The sequence below is a fragment of the Podarcis muralis genome, chromosome 10 (assembly GCF_964188315.1).
Source record: "Podarcis muralis chromosome 10, rPodMur119.hap1.1, whole genome shotgun sequence".
Classification (NCBI taxonomy): domain Eukaryota; kingdom Metazoa; phylum Chordata; class Lepidosauria; order Squamata; family Lacertidae; genus Podarcis; species Podarcis muralis.
The window spans coordinates 21539324-21562088 of NC_135664.1; the positions used below are offsets into that span (position 1 = coordinate 21539324).

General features: G+C 43.7%; 1 protein-coding gene across 3 annotated transcripts in view; it reads left to right on the forward strand.

Annotated features, from left to right (window-relative positions):
• The first annotated feature begins 3248 nt into the window (after positions 1-3248).
• The window catches only part of TSPAN12 (tetraspanin 12), an 88866-nt gene continuing 69349 nt past the window's right edge, over positions 3249-22765 (forward strand). The window contains exons 1-2 of one of the 3 annotated variants that reach the window (XM_028746038.2): positions 3249-3476; positions 4683-4837. In XM_028746038.2, coding sequence (XP_028601871.2) covers positions 4772-4837 — 66 coding nt within the window. In that variant the 5' untranslated portion in view covers positions 3249-3476; positions 4683-4771. Of the gene's footprint in view, positions 3477-4362; positions 4555-4682; positions 4838-22765 lie in introns of those variants that run through there. The other 2 variants (XM_028746035.2, XM_028746037.2) reach the window with 2 other exon arrangements.

Sequence of the window (22765 nt, forward strand, 5' to 3'; positions counted from 1 at the left end):
CTCACCCTGTCATGTGGATTCGAACTGCCAACCTTCTGATCAGCAAGCCCAGGAGGCTCAGTGGTTTAGACCACAGCACTTCCCTCGTATAGTATAGGATATAGAGGATTTTATATATATGTGTGTGTGTGTGTATACACACACGCACACACACGCACACACACACACACACACACACACACACAGTGGTACCTCGGGTTACATACGCTTCAGGCTACATACGCTTCAGGTTACAGACTCTGCTAACCCAGAAATATTACCTCGGGTTAAGAACTTTGCTTCAGGATGAGAACAGAAATCATGCTCCGGCGGCGCGGCAGCGGCGGGTGGCCCCATTAGCTAAAGTGGTGCTTTAGGTTAAGAACAGTTTCAGGTTAAGAACGGACCTCCGGAACGAATTAAGTACGTAACCAGAGGTACCACTGTATATAGTACAGGATTATATATAGTATAGTATATATAGGAAATATATAGGATTGCACTTTGTAGGTGTATCCAAAGCTTCAGGATATTCAAAATTAATGTTTAAATGCTCATGACCCTGCTTAAAAACATATACAAAATCAAATGCAGGATTTCAATGCCATCAAGGTGGTTTCAAAAAGATCCCTTTTCGGGAAATATGGCCCGACTGCACTGGCTGCCAATTAGGTTCCGGGCTCAACTCAAAATGCTGGCTTAATAATAATAATAATAATAATAATAATAATAATAATAGTTGTTGTTGTTATTTCATTTCATTTATACCTTGCCCATCTGGCTGGGTTGGCCCAGCTACTCTGGGTGGCTTCCAACACATATAACAATATAATAAGAACTCCAAACATTAAAAGCTTCCAGATACAGGGCTGTCTTCAGATGTCTTCTAAAAGCTATGTAGTCTTTGAACTATAAAGCCTTAAACAGCTCTGGGTTGTAAAACCTTATGGATCGCCTCTCCCCATATGAACCGACCCAGACCCTGCAATCATCACCTGAGGCCCTTCCTTATGTGTCCCAGTCCCTCCATGAGAGGTCCAGAGGGTGGCAACATGAGAACGGGCCTTTTCTGTGGTGGCTCCATTTGTGGAATGCTCTCCCCAGGGAGGTTCGCCTGGTGCCTTCATTACATATCTTTAGGCACCAGGCAAAAATGTCCCTCTTCTCCAGCCTAATTAAACAACCTATGGCCTTTTAAACTGTGTGTGTGGGGGTATTGTTTTGTTTGCTATTATGTTATTTGTTATATATTATGTTATGTGTTATATATATAAACCACCCTGTGGTCCTAGGATGAAGAGTGGTATAGAAATTTAACAAATAATAAGAATGATAAAATAGATGGAGAAAGCTAAAGGAAGCTTGATCTCCTGTATTCTAGTTATTATAGCTTTGTTGATGCGAGAAAACATAAAATGAATATAAAGCTTTACCGGGTTATCAACTCTTTTAGAATAAGCATAATAAAATCTATTTTTTCCAATTTTTTGAAATTAATTTTTACAAAATTATAAGCAAACAAGGCAAACAAACAAACAAACACAAATCATAATCTTATTAAAAATTATACTTATTAACATTGTTAAGTGACTTCCTCGCTTCCCCTTGGTTGAATTTCCATGCATTTCCATTTAACGGTTTTCCAAATCACAGTTCTTATAAAATTAACCTTTAGCTTTAACATCTTTCAATCTCTTCATTTTGAAACGATACAAATTGATTCATCCTTAGAATAAGCATAATACAAGGCGGAATACAAGGCGGAAAATGGGCCTGAATCTGCAACCATTCCTCCCATCTGCATCATATTTGCACTGAGTAGTATATGCATGCATATGTGTCATGCATCAATTACGTAGTATTTGCATGGAAGGTGTATAGGAAACTTAAGGTGTCTGCAGTGACAATTGCTTTATTGACGAATATATGAGCAGAGAGCAAGTGGAAGCAGAAGGCATCCCAACAGGACAGAAAATTCTCCAGACATTCACCCATTAGCTGGCTTATATATTTGACTCCCACCATTCAGCATTTCTGATATCCTTCAAGCTAAGGGTGTTATCTTCTACTAGCTTGCAGGCCCTCTCTCTCCAAAACACTAGATCTGTATTGATGAGGAGACAATGATCTAACCCTTAACTGACCATATCGGACTTTGTTATTCTGTTAGAACACTGTTTTAGAACAAGGATCTCTTCCAGGGCACTCTGCTGTTGCTCATCCTTTTGCTAATATATTTTCTCCCCAATCAAAGTTCATAACTTACTGAAAGAACCCCAAAGTCTGGGAAAATAAGAAAAGCTATTTATGGTGCATAATCCTTGCATGCTTAATTAAAATTAGCAAACCATTTTATGTATGCACACTACTGTACTGCATACTACTACAGAAGTGTTTTTGTGTTGTTGTTTTTTTTGTGTGTGTGTCAATTGAAAAATCACGTTTTGTTGGCGTTTTTGTAAGAAAAGAAAAAAAGCTCAACCTTGTAAGAAAGGCTGCACAACCGAAAAAAGAGGCAAGGCATGTAAACCAAGATTTATTTATTTTTAAAACTTTTTTTTTTCAAAGAAAGGCATTCATAATCCTATACATGTCCACTCAGTAGTGGACATGACCTCTGTCATCCCCTTCTCCTTGTGCCCTCCATCTTTCCCAACATCAGGGTCTTTTCCAGGGAGTCTTCTCTTCTCATGAGGTGGCCAAAGTACTGGAGCCTCAGCTTCATAGAATCATAGAGTTGGAAGAGACCACAAGGGCCATCGAGTCCAACCCCCTGCCAAGCAGGAAACACCATCAGAGCACTCCTGACATATGGTTGTCAAGCCTCTGCTTAAAGACCTCCAAAGAAGGAGACTCCACCACACTCCTTGGCAGCAAATTCCACTGTCGAACAGCTCTTACTGTCAGGAAGTTCTTCCTAATGTTTAGGTGGAATCTTCTTTCTTGTAGTTTGGATCCATTGCTCCGTGTCCGCTTCTCTGGAGCAGCAGAAAACAACCTTTCAGGATCTGTCCTTCCAGTGAGCACTCAGGGCTGATTTCCTTACCCAATATGTAGCAATGGAGATTTATGTTACTGCTTTAGGAATGAATTTTGGGGTCTCTCTAAAAGAATCTCAACCATTTGGGGGTTTCCTAAGAAATACGGCATCGCATCGCGCCCCAGGGATGCCGCTCTCCTCGCCCCAGGAGCCGGCGGGGCAGTCGTGGTCTTTAAGACCCGACAGAAGCCCGGTCTTGCTGTTCCTGCCGAGCATGCGTGGCAAGCACTTGTGCAGCTGGCGGCTGCCTCTCCGTGGAGCCACCGAGGGGAAAGGAGGTGGGAGTCCGAGCGATTGGGCGAGAGTTATTGCCTAAGCAGCCCTCCTTTACCTGGCGGGGTTTGGAGAGGCTTTGGAACGGAGCACTTTCTCTTTCTCCTTTTTGCACCTTGGATCGGCTCCGTCGGGATCAGCTGTGGGGGGAGATCGCGGAGCTGCAACCCACGCGGCGAGCGTGGTAAGTTAAGTTCACCAACTTCTCCCCGGCGCAACTCCCAGCGTTGCCCCGCGATCCTTGGGCAGCTTGGGCAGCAGCAGGGGCACACGGAGTCCATGCCCACCGTTGCTTGTCCCGGGAAGGAGTTCAGGGCATGGCATGGGATCGGGAGCTGGGAGGGTGGGAGACGGAGGAGGAACCCGGCGGCTGCTCCCTGCGCCTTGCTCCAGCCGGATCCTTCGCCAGGCTTCCCTGTCATGGCTCGATCGCCCGTTTCTCTTATTGCAACCCGCACCCCACTCCCCTAAAATATTTCAGGGCCTCCCCAAAGGTGATGGGCATTCAAATAGTGCGCTCCCTCGTCTTGTGATCGATTATGCGCGGAGGGACTTTCCTCCCCCCCCCCCAATATTTTATTCAAGTTGGCACCCCTGTACTCCACTCTGACATCCTCGCCCTGTCACCCCAGCAGCAGTTCCAGGGCAGGAGCAATCGTCTACTCCTGAATCCTAAAACAGGGAACGGCGTTTCCATTTGCAAAAAAACCAAATAAATGATTTTTTAAAAAAATTATTTTATTTTTTGGAAGAGGCGGGCTCAAAGAGGGAAGGGTCTGCGCTCTCCAAGAACGCGCCCCCCTTCTCCGATCCTGAACTCCACGGCTGTGTGTTGAGGTCTCCTTTCTCGCGCCCGTCGGTCCGCCATCGAGGTGGTTAATGAGTAATGAAAGGAGAAACTTCTTCCCACCCCGCCAAAGCGCCTTAACCGGAGCAATGATTCCGGGATGCGGGTGCGTGTGGGGAGAGAGAACGCGCGCCCTCGTGGCTTCAGTAAACAAGGGGGTTTCAGAAGGGTGCCACCCCGCGCGCGTCGTGTGAATGGAGGCCAAGGGCGAAAGGAGACCTCCCCTCCCAGGAGGTTTTGCATAGGGGCAGTGCAAAAAGCCAGCGCCTGCTGCTGCTGTTCCTCTCCCCCTCTCTGTCCCCTCTGACGCTCAAATGACACTTCAGTTGAAACGTATACAGCCAGCAGAAAAGAAAAGTTTGCAAAGTTGACTGCTGCAGCAAGAGAACTTTCCATCTCCGTCCTGCGGCGCCCGGTTGGTTTCACGCCCCTGGCTTGCTTTCTCCTTAATACTGTCATCAGTGAAATGATTTTCCTTTTCCTTCCTCTCTTCCTGCCCCTCCCTTTCTCACTCCCTCTTTTTTTATTTTTTTATTTTGGAAGATTGCTGAAATTTTCTGTGTCAGAGGTGGCTGTTCGTAAGAGGATGTAGCGAGTCTGAGGATGGGGCTTTCTGCGGAGAGGCGCTCACAATGGCCAGAGAAGACTCGGTGAAGTGTTTGCGGTGCCTGCTGTACGCTCTAAACCTGCTTTTCTGGGTGAGTTCCTCCTCCTGCTCAGAAGAGAGGCTCCAGCATTTCCAGAGATTGCCCCCAAAGGGAAATTAGTTCACTGGGCTTACGCCTCTGTTTTTTTTCCTTCTTCAAGGGTAAAAAAGTTTCCCTTATGTATAGCACCTCGGCCCTGTGCATCAAGGAAAGATTAATAAATGAAGGCTGTGGGATAGCCATGGAAGTAATGTTAGGTTTCGTCTTGCATCTGAAAAGTTTGTTGTCAAGAGGAAAGTATGCAAATCTGCTTTTGCAGGGCATTTTCATGCCCTCCTTCCTATTGCCAGTTAGCCATATTGCTCATCAACAAATTGCATTCTATTCAAATAATTTACAGGGCGAGGTAGTTTACAAATTAAAAGAATCTCCCACAAAAACGAAATAATAATCACTATTTAAATTAGAATTAGGAGCAGCTAACACCTCTTTTTTTATACTGCCCGTTAGCCAAATGCAGGCTAGAATAAAGGCTTCTTCAGAGTTGTCTTAAAAACCAGTAGCGATACAGCCCTGCAGATTTCCTTGGGGAAGGGGTTCCAAAGATGTGTGTGGCCACCCCTGAAAAGGCTCTGCCGACCTAGCCATGATGAATTTATGTTTTAGAGCAGGAATAGGGAACCCGTGGCCCTCCTCAACTCACATTGGTCCTGGCCAGCATGACCAATGGTCAAGGATCATGAGAGTTGTAGTTCAACAACATCTGGATGGCTGCAAGATCCCTACTCTTTGACAGGGAAAGCTCATTCATTAGAGGAAAATTGGAATTATTATTAGAAGGTGCATGCAGGTTTTCCATCGCTGTGTTTTCCTAGTAACACAACTGATTTTATGCAAATAGAATCTGGCCTACAGTGTGTGGCTTTCGCACCCTTAGGCAGCTGCTGGGCGCCTAGAATCCTGATAGGGGCCCACAGGTGCTGGTACCAGCTCTGAGCTCCCTCTAGGTGGCTGCTGCCCTGGACGTAAATCCATGGCCAAGACTGGCTTCCCCAACACAAGAATCTCTGCAGAGAAGATACTTAAATTGAGAGTGCATAAATAAACGCGTTACTTGTGTACTGTGTACTCCATACGAAACTGAGTGAGAATGTACCACTGGACAAGCAACTGTAGTTTGATGTTGTTCTTGTATTTATATGAAAACAATAAAAATTATTGGGGGGGGGGGGAGGGACACCTATTTAGGACGAAACCACCAGATTGCATGTTGCTGGTGCCCCCTTCAAACCTGCCTGGCACAATCTTTGGGGCTGACATAGGCTTTGCATTCAGGTGTGATGCTTTTTCTAAAATGATTTTTAGTGTTGTGTGTTAAAACAGAGTATTTTCTTCATGAGCACACCAACTACTAATTATTTTATATAATGGGTTGATAAAGCTGCATTGACGTCTTACCTGTTGTCACCCAGATCTGGTCTTGCAAAGTTCAGGTGCTTGCCTCATGTCGTACTACGTTTTGGTTGTTTTATCCAGCCACCACAATTTCCGCCTTCCTCGAGGTTTCTTGCCCTTTGTCTGAGAATTCATCTAGCCCCATATTTTCATTCGTCGGTAGTTCTTTATTTCTCCCATTGGAGTATATGACAAGCACTCAGTTATTTGGTAGAAAGAAAAGGGAGGCATTTTGGGACATCTCTGGGATAGGAGCTTTGTCCTCCTCATTCTGGGCTCGTTAATCCAAGCCATTCAGAATCAAGTTCGTTCCTCTCTATATAACCCCTCCAAGATTTGTTTCTTAGGCCTCATCTGCAGTATACCTTTAAAGCAGGGGTCGGCAACCTAAGGCCCATAGGCCACAAGCGTCCCATGGGGGTCGTTTAACCAGCCTATGGACCCCACTGCCCGCTCAGGGACTCCTGACGCCTACTCGGCTCCTGTGCGCCATGCTAAACTGGTGTGGAGCAGAGTGGGGACCGCCTTCTGCGATGCTGGCTGGCTTCCCATTGGCTGCAGGAAGCTCCTTCAGCCAATGGGAAGCTGCGCTGGAAATAGTGTTTGCGCATGTGTGCGTGCGTGCGTGCGCGCGCACACACACACACACACACACACACACACACACACACACTCCAGCTCACCGCGGCGTCTGTGGGACCGTGAAGTGGCCCAAGCCACAAAAACTTTGCCGACCCCTGTTTTAAAGAGTATCATATCATTTTAAAGAGTCCCAAAGAATCTTGGGAACTGTACTTTAGCATTGATCTGAGGGATTAGGTTGGCAGCTTGAATGTGCTTTCAGATTTGGGTTGGTTTTTTTAACAGTTTTTATTAAAGTTTGAAACAGAATACAAATGTTATTTTGTCAAATTTCCAGTATCTTTTTTATCAGAGATTAAAAAAACCTAACCTAAATAACAACACAAACCAAAAAGAGAAAAGGAGAACTTCTGATTCTTCATCCGTCAGCTATATATAGAAAATTGTTGAAGGCACCCAGTCCAAGATAACACAATTCTAATTTCTATAAACCAATCTTTACTTCAATCCTCAAACCCAGGTATCAAGTTCATTTTCTTTTTCACGCAAAAAGTCTGTAAGGAGTTTCCAATCTTCAGTAAATAAGAGCCTACCTTATCTTTGGAGGCCCAGGCAACACCCAGGTTTTCAAATACCTTTTTCCTACTTTGGTGCTCCATCTTCTTATATAGATGCGATCTTGCCTCACTTAATCCATGCTCTTTTCACGGTAAGGTTAGATTACTGCAGTGTGTTGCGGCTTCTTGGGAAAAGCACTGGTCCCATATGCAGTGGTCAGATTGTGAAGAGGGTAGTCCTACATAGAAAATAATTGTACTCATCTTGCAAAGTCTACCCTGGCTTCTGGTATGTTTTCAGGGGTGAAACGGAATGCTGCTTCGAGCTATAAACTCCAAATGGGGGAATCCAAAAGATCATGGCCTCCCTTGCAAACTTACCATTTGCTTAAATCTGCCTTGTAAGTCTGTCACCATTTGAAGTGAGCAGGGTATGGGCTTCAGAGGGTCTTTTCTACATCCCACCACTTAAATACCTCCACAGCTGGTGTTGAGGTGCCGGGTAAACAACAACAACAACAACAACAACAACAACAACAACAACAATTTATTTTATTATTTTTACCCCGCCCATCTGGCTGGGTTTCCCCAGCCACTCTGGGCGGCTCCCAATTGAATATTAAAAATGTGACAAAACATCAAACATTAAAAACTTCCCTAAACAGGGCTGTCTTCAGATGTCTTCTAAAAGTCAGATAGTTGTTTATTTCCTTGACATCTGATGGGAGGGTGTTCCACAGGGCGGGTGCCAGTGAAGGCCCTCTGCCTGGTTCCCTGTAACCTCATTTTTCAGTGAGGGAACTGCCAGAAGGCCCTCGGAGCTGGATCTCAGTGTCTGGGCTGAGCAATGAGGGTATACTGGGCTGAACAAATTCAGGTATACTGGGCCGAGGTCGTTTAGGGATGATTTCTAGACTTAGTTTGCATGTAATTTTAATCCAAACCATGGCTTAGTTTTGAAGAAACGATTGTGCTGCCTGTCAGTGAGAAGTCAGTACCGTCCCTTTGTTCCCCCTCTGATGTTGCTGCCAACACTATGCTCTGAGCTAAGCCATGGTTTGGCTTTGCGGTGTATTGCTTTGGGATTTTTTTCTTAAAAATATAAAGTGGTGTAGAAATGGGGGAAACTGTAATTATAATGTCTGAACTGCGGGCTCATGGTTTCTCCCTCTCTGACAAAACACAGGCTTAGCTAAGATTTATTCTATGACTTACCGCTCATGGTTTGTTTGGGGGAGATAGACCATGAACTGGGGTTTGGGTGCAGCACTATGTTGAACTATGGTTTGGTTCGCAGCAGTGCAGCAGCAGCAACAGCATCAGAGGATGATCTGAAACAACCACATGAAGCGACTAAGCCATGGTTTGTCTCAGTGTTACAAGTGACTCGGGCCTTAGATTGCTCTCCTTTAGAGATTCCCTTCTTTAGTTTCTTCTCCTTATTGCACTGGAACGAATGGTCGTTTTATTGCTCTACGTGCAGTCTCTTGGAGAATCAAGACTTAAATGAGGTTAATAAATAAAATAAATTCACTGTTGTAAAAAGATCTCTCCTCCAGACTGATTGCGAAAAATGTAAGAAAGCTTAGTTAAATAATAAATGGATTTTGAAAAGTACCACGGTGTTTGCTTCTAACTGTGCAAAGATGGGCAGCTGGGGCAATCTATTTAATGACTATATTAATGTCACTAATGAGCTGCTGTAGTTATTTGCTGAAGTGGGCGATTGCGGTTGCAATGATTTTAAATGGCAAGGACTGCAAAACACTTTGCCAGTGTACTACAAACCGTCCCGCGGTTCTTCTAACAATGTCCTTATGGACTAGACGCTCCTCAAAGTCCCTTCCAGTTTAATTCTATGATTCTACGAATTTAACACAAGAGAAGTTCCAGTTATGTGTATCTTCTGAGTAGCACTTGTGATGATAATTTAACTCATGTTACAGGACTCAAATACGATGCGAGCTCTGCACAGTGTTCCTAGAGAATAATCTTTTACTTTTTTGAAAAAAAAAGAAACAACCCAAAACATGTTGTGTGGTGTTCTGCACGCGCTCATGAGCTTTTCAGCTCTCCTCTTTGGGCTCAGCTTCTCAAGGCTACCCTAAAAGGCTAGCAACTCAGTCTTGGCAAAGCATACCACGAGGCACAATGATCTCTTGCCAGGAAGAAAAATGGGTCGTCTACCCACGTAGGCGTAGAATTGGCTGGCATTCCCGCCCAAGCTCTTCTTGAATCCTGGCCGCCACTTCAGCCTTTGATGGCTCTAACCGCCGCAGAGACTTTTCAACTCTTGAGATGCCCAAGCCTGAATCCTTCCAAGTTATTTCAAAGTCATTTTCTGTTACCGTCGAGCAACCTTCCCTTCCAAATGCTGCTGCCAGATTTCCTAACTATGGCTGTAGGGCATGGGTGTCCTTGGTGTGTTCAGCTGCTGTGCCAGTCAAGTGTGCGTTGATTAAGGTCTTTCGGTGCCCCTGGAGCAAGAAAACAGACATGGTGCTGCTGTCCTCACTACACTTTCCTAGAACTAAGGAATTCCCTTGGAAATGCTTCTGAGTAAATGTTTTTGAGATTGGGCCCCACGACTCAAGATGCAAGGACGGTCGTGGCGCCTTTATATTTTCACAGATTTGTTGACTTACGCTCCATGTCAGCTGTGGACCAAAGGGCATCTTGTAATCTGACAGCCGAGGCTGCTGTAGCACAATGAGATGATTTCTTTCTCTCCTCCAGAGGTTCAGAAGCACTGGCCTTCGAGCATTATTTCTTCACGGCATCTTCAGAAAGATTGGCAGATGGGCGTGTAGAACATAGAAAAAAGGCCGGAGTGTTGTGTACTTGCTGAAATGGTTTTAATTCCAGTGTGTGGTTAGGGGTCCTGAACCTTTTCAGGCTCATGGGCACATTTGGAACTTAGAAAAGGTAATGCTGTTTGGCGTTGAGCGGTGATTACTTAGGTGTGATTACTCAGCTGTGCACTGTCAGTCTTAAAGGGATGTGGGTGGCGCTGTGGTCTAAATCACTGAGCCTCTTGGGCTTGCTGATCAGAAGGTCGGTGGTTCGAATCCCCGTGACAGAGTGAGCTCCTGTTGCTCTGTCCCAGCTCCTGCCAACCTAGCAGTTCAAAAGCATACTAGTGCAAGTAGATAACACTGTGGCAGGAAGAAAAATGGCGTTTCCATGCGCTCTGGCTTCTGTCACGGTGTCCGGTTGCACCAGAAGTGGTTTAGTCATGCTGGCCACATGACCCAGAAAGCTGTCTGCGGACAAACGCCAGCTCCCTCGGCCTGAAAGCGAGATGAGCATCACAACCCCATAGTCGCCTTTGACTGGACTTAACCGTCCAGGGGTCCTTTACCTTTTACAGTGGTACTTCGGTTTAAGAACAGCCCTGTTTACAAACGATTCGGTTTATGAACTCCGCAAAACTTGAAGTAGTGTCTTGGTTTGCAAACTTTACCTCAGTCTAAGAACGGAATCCAGACGGTGGAAGGGCACCAGCGGCGGGAGGCCTCATTAGGGAAAGCACACCTCGGTTTAAGTACGGTTTCGGTTTAAGAACAGACTTCCAGAACGGATTAAATTCGTAAACGAGGTACCACTGTACTTAGGCGTGATTACTCAGGTGTGCACTGTCAGTCTTATAGGACAATACCGACAATTCTATCCTGCAACGGCTAACCCACTGTTCTTGTTGCATAACATATACAATACGAAAATATTCTCCCACAAAATTTAGTGGGCAAACCCATAGAGATTGATTGATTGGTTTTGTCACAAGTATTGGAGAGGAGCGCTGGATTCTTGGATAGACCTTTATTGCCATTTTTGCAGCTCCAACGGAATCCGCTGGGTTTAATATGGCTTATTCCTGTATTCCTGTGCAAAGGATTCCAACAGAATTAGCTCAGCAGGAGTCAATCGTGGAACACAAGGACTTACTAAGTACTTAATCCATAGTTAACATTTGGCTTCAAACAAGGACTCAAAACCATGTTGCCGTTTTTTGTTTGTTTGTGTGGTGTCAACTTTTCGTGATCCCAGGACAGGTTACAAAACAAAATAAAACTTCAATATAAAATATACAAACATTAAACTTGAACAGCTATATGGCCTGCCAGGGGAGAGCTTAATTTGGCAAGCGAACCCATGCTTTTACCAAGTAACTGTTTGCTTTTAAGGCAGCAAAACGCAGCGCTAAACTATGTTTAAGCATTTGAAATATTTTGACTGCTTTAGACCAACATGGCTACCTACCTGAATCTATGTTTAAGCACTGTTTGCACTGGATCACACTGTAGGGATTGGTAGATGATAGTTTTATTCTATTTTGTACGTTGTATACCACTTTGATATATCTTATGAAAGAGTGGTTTGAATGCAGGTACCGGTATTTCAGTAAAGAAAGAAAGAAAATCAACCCCTTTTAGAATACTACCACTAACTCTCATTACTATAGAGAGTTTCTCTGTCTCTGACTTAAGATTGTTGGTGAGAAATTTGCCTTCTTTCAGAAATCAACAGCTATCTAATCTGGACAGGCCTAAACTTGGTGTTTCTAAAAGGCCCCCTTGCTTTATTGTTTTTACACAGACTTGTTACCGCAGGTTCTCGGAAGGTAGTTGCTTTTAAGGTACATTATCTATTACTTGAAGTAAAGTAGCACCGAAGAGACCTTATGGTTTCCGATCTCCCAAAGCCTGCAATACATAGTGTTTACTGCAGCAGGAAAAAACGAGCGATTCTCAAATTTTAAGTAAAATATAACTACTTTTTTTTGCAAATAATTTTTATTCATTTTCCAGTTAAAAAAACCCATTCATATTAATAACAAATCAAATCAAATGTTTCCACATTCAAAAAAAAAAAAAAAAAATCAATTATAGTCCAAATTAATTAATTTCAATGGGACCTCCCCAAGTTCTAGATTTCAAGAGCTAATATCCATCCTTTATTTTCTGCTGATATTGATCCTCAGTCGGTCGTCGGTATAACTCTCTATCTTGTTTTATTTTACCATTCCTTATTTATAATCACGTAGGGGGCAATTTTTCTAATATAACTACTTTCAAGGTGCTGAAGTGGACATTGTGCCGGGCTTTGTGGGCAATGCATTCAATTTTTCTCTTAAGAAGTACACAGAAAGTCACTGAAAATAGGCTCTCTGCATTCACATTGTAATTTGTCATCACTGTGAGAGATGCATACGAAGTCAGAAGCTGTGTGGAAACATAAATATGTAGGTTTAAATCCTTTCAGTAATGCGGAAGCTACAGGGTATGTACAGGAATCAGGTATAAAAGTGAGCCAAGTCATATGTATATAATGGTATGTCATACCCTCCAACATTTCTCAGATGAAAATAGGGGCATCCTATTCCATAATGTTTATTATTATTATTATTATTATTATTATTATTATTATTATTATTATTATTACCCCACCCATCTGACTGGGCTCCCATACCACTCCAGGTGGCTTCCAAAATATATAAAAACATAATAAAACATTAAACATTTCCCTATACAAGGCTGCCTTCAGATGTATTTTAAAGGTTGCATAGGCCTCCCTTGGCTTGGGAGTGTGTGACATAATTCCATACCCTCCAACATTTCTCTGATGAAAATAGGGACATCCTAAGGAAAAGCGGGACATTCTGGGATCGAATCAGAAACCGGGACGGCTTTTGTAAATTTAGGACCGTCTCTGGAAAATAGGGACATTTGGAAGGTCTGGTATATGTGGACTTAATAACAGGTGGATTTGTAGAGGACAGAAATAACAGTAGATTATGGTTAACTTTATTAATTTGTTTATTGAATTTATGTGCCTTCATCTGAGAATCACAGGGCAATTTACAATATAAAAACTCAAAAATGCATAACGTAAAAGCAAACAGAAACAGTAACCCCCACCCAGTATTTTATTTATTACACGGTATTTTATTTATTAAGGTATGTGATGTCAAAGTCAGAATGTCCTGTCATATCCTAGTCTGTCCGAAGGTAGGAGTGAATCACACAGCATGGAGTTCTTCAATTAATGATTTTTGTGGTTGTAAATTTCAGCGTTCGGAACTGCCTGGTCTTGGAGACAGGATGGGCCCTATAGCTGAACTAGCGTTTTTGTTTTCTTCGGAGGATGTCTGTCTTTCCTGGAGGGAAGGACAATCATCCTTTCAGGAAAAGGCTCAGCATTATTTAATGGCATTTGCCCTGGAAAACAGGCAAGCGCTCTTTCAGGAGAAAATTTAAATGGGAGTTAGAACGTGTCATTTGAGCAATGAATCAGATTCTGCAATAATTCACCAGTAACCGACATTTCAGAAAGTGTGACACTATCTTCTGGGTCAAAGCTTTTCTGTTTGCCTGGGTATAGAATGATAGAGTTGGAAGGGACCCAGGGGTCTTCTAGTCCAACCCCCCCCCCCCCCCGCAATGCAGGAATTTCAGCATCCATGACAGATGGCCATCCAACCTCTTGTTTAAAAACCTTCAAGGAAGGAGAGTCCACCATCTCTCGTGGGAGTCCATTCCACTGCCAAACAGCTCTTACTGTCAGAGAGTTTTTCCAAACGTTTAGTCGGAATCTCCTTTCTTGAAACTTGAAGCCACTGGTTCGAGTCCTACCCTCCAGAGCAGATTTTAAGCTGGCTACTTTGCCCTGCTGTGCGCTTACTGCCTTTTGAAGCCGGTATTTTATTGTTGCTTGGCCAGTCACCACCCTGCTACCTTTTGAGGGAGGGCAGTTTATAAATAGCTTAATAAAATAAAAGAGCTTCATGCTTTAAAAGCTTGGCACTGAGGTAAAAACGATGGAAGAGGGAGGACTAGTTAGCATGTGAGGGCATTGAGAGAGGTCAGAGAAGAGGCCGTGCCTTGGTACATCAAAGGGATCCTTTAAATTTACTTTTAGAGCTCCAGGGGCAAGTAATGTTCTTTGGACATGCTTTCTGAGATGGTGTTATCCAGGAGAAATTGACCAACCTAAAATTAGACTGGAACCGGGTACAGACAAATGCTGCAAGATGACTGTCACTGGAGGCAAAATACTTCTTTGCCTTGAAAAGCTAGGTGTATATTTTTAAATAAATGAAATACGGAGTGTCTCGTTCTGATGAAATTTGGAGGAGGCACTGTCCATGAATCCTAGTTACAGGTAGGTAGCCGTGTTGGTCTGCCATAGCAGAAACAAAATAAAAAAAATTCCTTCCAGTAGCACCTTAGAGACCAACTAAGTTTGTTATTGGTATGAGCTTTCGTGTGCATAGTACAGTGGTACCTCAGGTTAAGTACTTAATTCGTTCCGGAGGTCCGTACTTAACCTGAAACTGTACTTAGCACCACTTTAGCTAATGGGGCCTCCCGCTGCCGGAGCACGATTTTTGTTCTCATCCTGAAGCAAAGTTCTTAACCTGAAGCACTATTTCTGGGTTAGCGGGGTCTGTAACCTGAAGTGTATGTAACCTGAAGCGTATGTAACCTGAGGTACCACTGTATCTGAAGAAGTGTGCATGCACACAAAAGTTCATACCAATAACAAACTTAGTTGGTCTCTAAGGTGCTACTGGAAGGAATTTTTTAATTTTGTTTCCATGAATCCTGTGTGCTTCGTGACATTTAAAAGAAAAATTGGGTGGGCAACGGCTCCCATCTTCTGGTTGTGTTCTGCAGCATCACATACAAAACCAGATTGTTTTGCAGCCGCCCTCAAATAAAGCAGATGTTCAAATGAGAAGCTGCTACCATTTGGCAGGCTTAAGTTCTTATGACCCCTGTGCATTTGTGACTGTGTAGCTTCTGCAGTGTAACGTGTTAAATTTACCAGTGACATACTATTGCTGAGGAACAGCATCAGGCTGTTTCATATCCAAAATCAGCCAGAAGAATTACGCAGGATTTGGAGAGTTTGGAAATATCAACACAATCGACAGCATGCAGCACTCCTGCTTGAGCCAAGTCTGGCTTAATTCGGATAGATAGTTCCACTGGGAATAAAGATTCTGAGCCAGACATGACCTCTATCAAAGTTTGAAAAACCCACTATTCCTTTGGGTATCTCCCTACCGCTTTCCTGTGAAAACCATAGCATTTTGTACAACATGAGATAAAGAAACACAATTTCCGGACTTAGCCTTTGATGTCTTCTGATGGAGAAGCCTTCTGTATCAGACTTCACTTTCTGACACTTAAGTTTGGTTCAGATGTAATGGAAAACCTGGCAAAACCCTCACTATTTTAATCCTTCTCCTGCCCTCCTCTTTTCCTAGTGTGATGGAACATTTCTGCTAACCAGAGTTCCCTGTGATGTCCAAATGTGGGGAACTTTGGTTTGCTTGAATTATAGTTGGTGAGATCAAGCTGGGTTAAACTCTGTTTTCAGATCCTGGCTAGTTGATAAACCATTACTGTTGTTGTTTAGTCGTTTAGTCATGTCCGACTCTTCATGACCCCATGGACCAGAGCATGCCAGCTTTAAACAAACCATAGTGTCCCAAGTTTTGGACACCACAGGGCTCCGTGGGTAGTTTAAAATGGAATGTTTCTCTGCTTCATAAGGGACCTGTTTGTATATGTGAGAACCTGAGACTCAATTGTTGTTTAGTCGTTTAGTTGTGTCCGACTCTTCGTGACCCCATGGACCAGAGCGCGCCAGGCACTTCTGTCTTCCACTGCCTCCCACAGTTTGGTCAAACTCATGTTGGTAGCTTCAAGAACACTGTCCAACCATCTCGTCCTCTCGTCCCCTTCTCCTTGTGCCCTCCATCTTTCCCAGCATCAGAGACTTTTCCAGGGAGTCTTCTCTTCTTATGAGGTGGCCAAAGTATTGGAGCCTCAGCTTCAGGATCTGTCCTTCCAGTGAGCACTCGGGGCTGATTTCCTTAAGAATGGAGAGGTTTGATCTTCTTGCAGTCCATGGGACTCTCAAGGGTTTCCTCCAGCACCATAATTCAAAAGCATCAATTCTTCTGAGACTCAATACAGTATAGTGTTTTAGCAGAAACCATGGTTTCCTGTTCCATGTGAACTAAAATTTAAATGGAACCAGTTTCCCACCTCATTCCTAGTTTATACCAGGTTTGCAGTAATACAGGTGACTAAGCTGCCATGTGTCAAACTCTTGTTGGTTGTTTGGTTATCATTGGCATGGGCGCATCGCTGTGAATTGCAGTAGTTGTTTAGTAGTTAGTGCCATTCACTTTGCCTTATCTTGCTGCTAAGGTATTTTGCCTGCTGTAAGTTGGAAGCAGAGTGCAATGAGAAAATGTGTATGCAAAAATATCCTGGGTCCCAGGGTATAGTCTGAGGTCACATGTAAGGCTATCACTTCACAAAAGCTAAGCAGATCTAGATCTGGTCATTGTCTGGATGGTAGATTCCTTGGGAACAACGTGCAGGATATAAAAGCAAGCAAGCAAGAAAAAATAAAAAAATTGATGTAACTTTATCCTGCAGTTTGCTCCAGTGTCGTGGCTAGCAATATATATTTTGTATGTTTTTCATTTAGGCTACAACATTTTTTAAAAAAGTCTCCATTAAAGCACCAACTTTGTAAAGTATCTGCTAGTTTTGGGTTGTGTTTTTTTGGCATAAATACAATTAAGCAAATATCTGATTTAAAGTGAGGAAATGTAGCTTGAAAACGTAATGCTGGTCTGTGTGGCTTCATCACTTATTTTCAAGGCAATCACGGAGGCTGGCATATCAAGCAAAAAATGTAAAGTAGCAATTTCATGGTGATGGCTATATAACATTCTGATGGTTTAAAATGAAACCAGAAGTGATTTGGCCAGTCGACTGTAACAAGCAGAAAATGTTGAATTGGTTACTGTTGTGTTTATAATATACCACAACTGATACCTACAGATAATTTTTGGATCTTAACATTATTGATATATTGGCATTTTAAGTCGCATATGATGCTGTTGTTTTTTTTAATGGTCTTCCGTGCTCTCTCAGAAATTTCAATATGGTTTGATTACCTTAGACTATCACCTTGATCTCAAACACTTTGCTGGAATGTAAATTCCATTTATTTCAGTAAAGCTTGCTTCAACTTCCCTGAGTTTTATCTGGAAGCTCATAGCAAGTTTACACTTAAATAAGTTTCATAGAAATTAATGTGATTTGTGTAATGGGCACATTCCAGAGAAAGATAGGGCCACCTACATCCCATTAAGCAGGCTTACAGATGCAGTTAAATATAAGTGCTGACTATCAACACATTAGGGATCCGGGTGGCGCTGTGGGTTAAACCACAGAGTCTAGGACTTGCCGATCAGAAGGTTGGTGGTTTGAATCCCTGCAACGGGGTGAGCTCCCGTTGTTCGGTCCCAGCTCCTGCCAACCTAGCAGTTCAAAAGCACGTCAAAGTGCAAGTAGATAAATAGGTACCGCTCCGGCGGGAAGTCAAACGGCGTTTCCGTGCGCTGCTCTGGTTTCGCCAGAAGCGGCTTAGTCATGCTGGCCACATGACAAAGCTGTCTGCGGACAAACGCTGGCTCCCTTGGCCAATAAAGCGAGATGAGCGCCGCAACCCCAGAGTTGGTCACGACTGGACCTAATGGTCAGGGGTCCCTTTACCTTTACCTATCAACACATTACATAGAAATAAGTTCACTGGTTTTAGTAAAACTTGGTTCCACATAATGCCCACCGTCCGGAGGTTGTCAGGATACAGAGTGCCCATTGTTGGCTATGAAAGGAAAGCTCACACAGGCAAGGAATAATTTCCATTTTCAATAGCTCTGCTTCCACTTCCTATTCTCCTGCAGTTGATTGTGGTCGGCTGGCACAGAAAGCTAGGTGTGTCCCACCAATGTAAATGGAACGGTGCAATCCTGCACATGGCAACTCAGAAATAAGTCCTGTTGTGTTCAGTGGGGTTTACTCCCAGGAAAATGTGTCCAGAGCTGCAGCCTTAAGCACTTAGCTATATTCTTCTTTCTATTCCTTTTTTCTTGCCTTCTGTTCCTTTGTTTTTTCTCCCTTCTGACTTTGTTCTCCTATAAGACTAAGTAGCTGTTTTATCTCAGTATATTATAAAAAGATAATGGGTAGGTATTTTTGTATATCTTTGAGTAAGTATCAATATTTTTTTTTAAAAAGCACTTAGCTGTGCTCTTTGGTCCCCCCAATTTGATGGTAATTATACATGAGTGAGATGTTCAGCAAAATCATGGAGTGTAATTTTTTTCTTGCCACTATATTGCAGCAGATTGCAGGTGCGGGTTTACATTCTAAAAAGAACAAAACAAATCTCTGATAGCGCACCAGATGTGAATGGTTCTACTTTAGCCCAGTTCCTTATGCACTAGGTTTCTGTGTGCGGGGTGCAATTTTTGTGCAGTGACTTTTTTTTAAAAGGTAATTCCTTCAGCTCCAGTTTAAAACGGCACACCTCCAGGAAGATTCCAAAATGTAATTTGCCAAATTTGTGAATTAGTTTGGAGCATAAGACGAATGGCTTTCAAACTTTTTGCTGGATTGCACTCAAGGGATGCGGGCAGAAGTCCAGCATGCACAGGGACTTCCTGTTCTCTTCTATGACGGGAAATATTCTTCCTATTATTGGGGATTCCCTGTTGTGCACGAGGAGTTTTTCTTTGCTTGTAAAATAGGACATGAAAGGCCCAGTTTGTGAGGGAATTATTTTTTCAGTATTAGAGCTACTGAACCACAGGCAAAGTGTTTGGGATCCAGTACAAGCAATAGTTGGACTGAGGCTTCGATAATAGGGAGCAAATTTCAATTTGTAAGGCAGAGGGGCTTGCGATTCTGATTTATTGACGTACTTTGAGGGGAAATTCCTGCGTTGTCAATGCACACATTACTTTTTGTGTAGGAGTTGGAGCTCCTCGTTTTGCTGAATGCCTGCTTTAATTTTGCATACTGAGAAGAAAGCAGAGAGTGCCTTCTGCATTTTTATCTTGTAAATTAACCCAACTCCTGTGAAATTGCGGAGTGTGTGGTTTGGGGACCCGGAGATACAGGCAAGACAGATTCGTCTGGAAATCTTCAACATTCAGTAGGAGGAAGTGTTGAGAAGAACAAATTATATTAGAAGCACAGATGCTGTGTGGGCTGATGTGTTTTTTCCCTTGCAGTCAAAAGCCAAAAGTGCATATTGAATATATAATCCAGATGCCAGATGACTTCCACTTATATGTCATCTTCTGCTGGGTAGTAACCAGTTTTTTTTTCCTCCTTCAGAGTGGGGGGTATTACCCTGAACACTATTCCCACATTTGTGGTTCTGGCTCTGCATATCAAATACAGATAATATGCTGCTGAGCATGAATTTGCAGTGTCTCCAAAACTGACAGATTATTGCAGATGTCTCACAACTACTTCTCAAAATAAAAATTAAACACAGACCGTCCAAGTGTCCCTATTTTCCAGGGACAGTTTCGGATTTACAGAAGCCATCCCGGTTTCTGATTTGATCCCGAAATGTCCCGCTTTTCCTTAGGATGTCCCTATTTTCACCAGAGAAATTATGGAGGGCATGGAATAGGTCACCCCTATTTTCATTGGAGAAATGTTGGGATGTCCCTGTGTTGAAGGGTATGTAAAAACACTCATTTTGGGTGGTTTTGCAAATCATGGGAAAGATGTTAGAATGGGGTTTCCAGCCTTTGCCAACCTGGTGCCCTCTTGGATCAAATGCTAAAGAGAGCTACTGTGCTTTATCAGTCATAAAAGGTAAAGGGACCCCTGACCATTAGGTCCAGTCGTGACCGACTCTGGGGTTGCGGCGCTCATCTCGCTTTATTGGCCAAGGGAGCCGGCGTACAGCTTCCGGGTCATGTGGCCAGCATGACTAAGCTGCTTCTGGCAAACCAGAGCAGTGCACGGAAACGCCGTTTATCAGTCATAGAAGTCTCCTAAATGACTTAACAGAAACTTAATTTACTTGTCCCAGAACTGGTAAACAGGAGAGGAATAGTCTCGATTCATTGGGAAGATTTCTGCGAAGAATGTTGTATGCAATATACAGTGGTGCCCCGCAAGACGAATGCCTCGCAAGACGGAAAACTCGCTAGATGAAAGGGTTTTCCGTTTTTTGAGCTGTTTCGCAAGACGAATTTCCCTATGGGCTTGCTTCGCAAGACGAAAACGTCTTGCAAGTTTGTTTCCTTTTTCTTAACACCGTTAATACAGTTGCGACTTGACTTCGAGGAGCAACTCATAGAACGCAGTGTACATAGTAGCCTTTTTTGAGGTTTTTAAAGACTTTGGTGACTTTTGCAGCCATTTGGTAAGTTAAGCTTTTAAAACTTTTTTGGGGGGTTTTGAATTTTGGGTTGGGGTGTTTGGAATTCAAGGACTTGGTGTTGGGGAGGGGTTTGCAAGAATCTGGAAGCTTGTGTTTCCCCCCCTGCATTTTTATGATTTTTTGTGACCATTGGGGCACTCTGCTGTTTTTTTAAAAAAAATCTGGATTTTAATTTCTGGGTGGCTGGGGGAACAGTTGGGGAGGGTTTGCAAGAATCTGGAAGCTTGTGTGTTTTTTCTGCATTTTTATCATTTTCTGTGACCATTGGGCCACTCTGCTGTTTGGAGAGGCTGCCAGTTCTGATGTTTCTGCGGCTGAAGACTTTGCAGCGGAGTTCCTGGAGGTTGTGAAGACGGAGGGCTACGTTCCACGGCAGGTCTTCAACTGCGACGAGACCGGGCTGTTTTGGAAGAGGATGCCCAAAAGGACTTTCATCACACAGGAGGAGGCCAAGTTGCCTGGCCACAAGCCCATGAAGGACCGTCTGACCCTGCTCTTCTGTGCCAACGCAAGCGGCGACCTGAAGATCAAGCCCCTGCTGGTGTACCACTCGGAGAACCCACGGGCCTTCAAGAAACACAAGGTCAACAAGGAGTGGCTGAGTGTCATGTGGCGATCCAACAGTAAGGCTTGGGTCACACGTGTGCTGTTTGTGGACTGGGTCAATCATGCTTTTGGCCCTGCTGTCAAATAGTACCTGCTGGACAATGACCTGCCGCTGAAGGCTTTGCTTCTGATGGACAATGCTCCTGCTCATCCTAAAGGCCTTGAGGAGGACTTGCTGGAGGAGTTCAGCTTCATCAGCATCATGTTCCTGCCGCCTAACACCACGCCACTGCTCCAGCCGATGGATCAGCAGCTCATCGCCAATTTCAAAAAACTCTACACCAAGGAGCTTTTCAGGCGATGCTTCGAGGTGACTGATTGCACCACCATCACCCTGCGGGAATTCTGGAAGGACCACTTCGACATCGTCACCTGCTTGAAGATGGTCAACACGGCCTGGAACGGGATCAGCCAGAGAAATTTGAATTGCGCTTGGCGCAGCCTGTGGCCGGACTGTGTGGCACCAAGTGACTCTGATGCACCAGAGTCAACAGTGGTGCAGGACATTGTTGCCTTGGGGAGGACCATGGGCCTGGAGGTCACAGAGGAGGACATCAGCGAGCTGGTGGAGGAGCACGACCACGAGCTGACCACCCAGGAGCTGGTCGAACTGCAGGCAGAGGCTGCGCAGGAGCAGGCCTCGCTGGAAGAGCAGGAAGCAACTGAGGAACGGCTGTCCTCCAAAGAACTGAGGGACATTTGCCTGAAGTGGAAGGATGTGCAGGCTTTTACACAGCGGCACCACCCTGACAAGCACGCGGCACATGACCTTGTGAACACTTTTGATACGAGGGTCATGTCGCCTTTCAGGGAGGTGCTGAAAAGGCGGATGAAGCAGCAGACCATGGACAGGTTCTTCAGCAAGAAGCAAAGAGTGGAAGAGGAACCTTCTTCGAGTTGTCCCCCAGAGTCTTAGAAAATGTACTGTACACTTTGTTGATTTTTAAATGTTTTTCTGTCATGTTTAGAAACTTAATTTATTGTTCCTTCAATTTTTGAAATGCTCTTTACAGTATGTGTGACTTTAAAGAGCACTTAATAAACTCTTCTTGTACCAAATTTGGCTTTGTTTGGCCTTTTTTTGACCATAGGAACGCATTAATTGATTTTCAATGCATTCCTATGGGAATTCGTGATTCGCAAGACGAAAAATTCGCTAGACGAAAAAACTCGCGGAACGAATTAATTTCGTCTTGCGAGGCACCACTGTAGAAGAAACCTGTTTTAGATACATTTTAAAATCATCTAGCTAGCAATATATTGACTCCAGTGTAGCCTAGAGAGCATTATTATTATTATTATTGTTATTAGAGTTTATATACCACCTTATACCCAGAGGTCTCAGGGTGGTTCACAGAAAAGATCACAACATATATTAAAACAATTAAAACAATAAAAACAACAACCCAATAACACCCTCACCCCAGAAAAGAGCCACATTTTAAAAGGGTATAGGATGCTGAGTTTGTCACATTTCAAAGACAGCGTATGTGTTCAT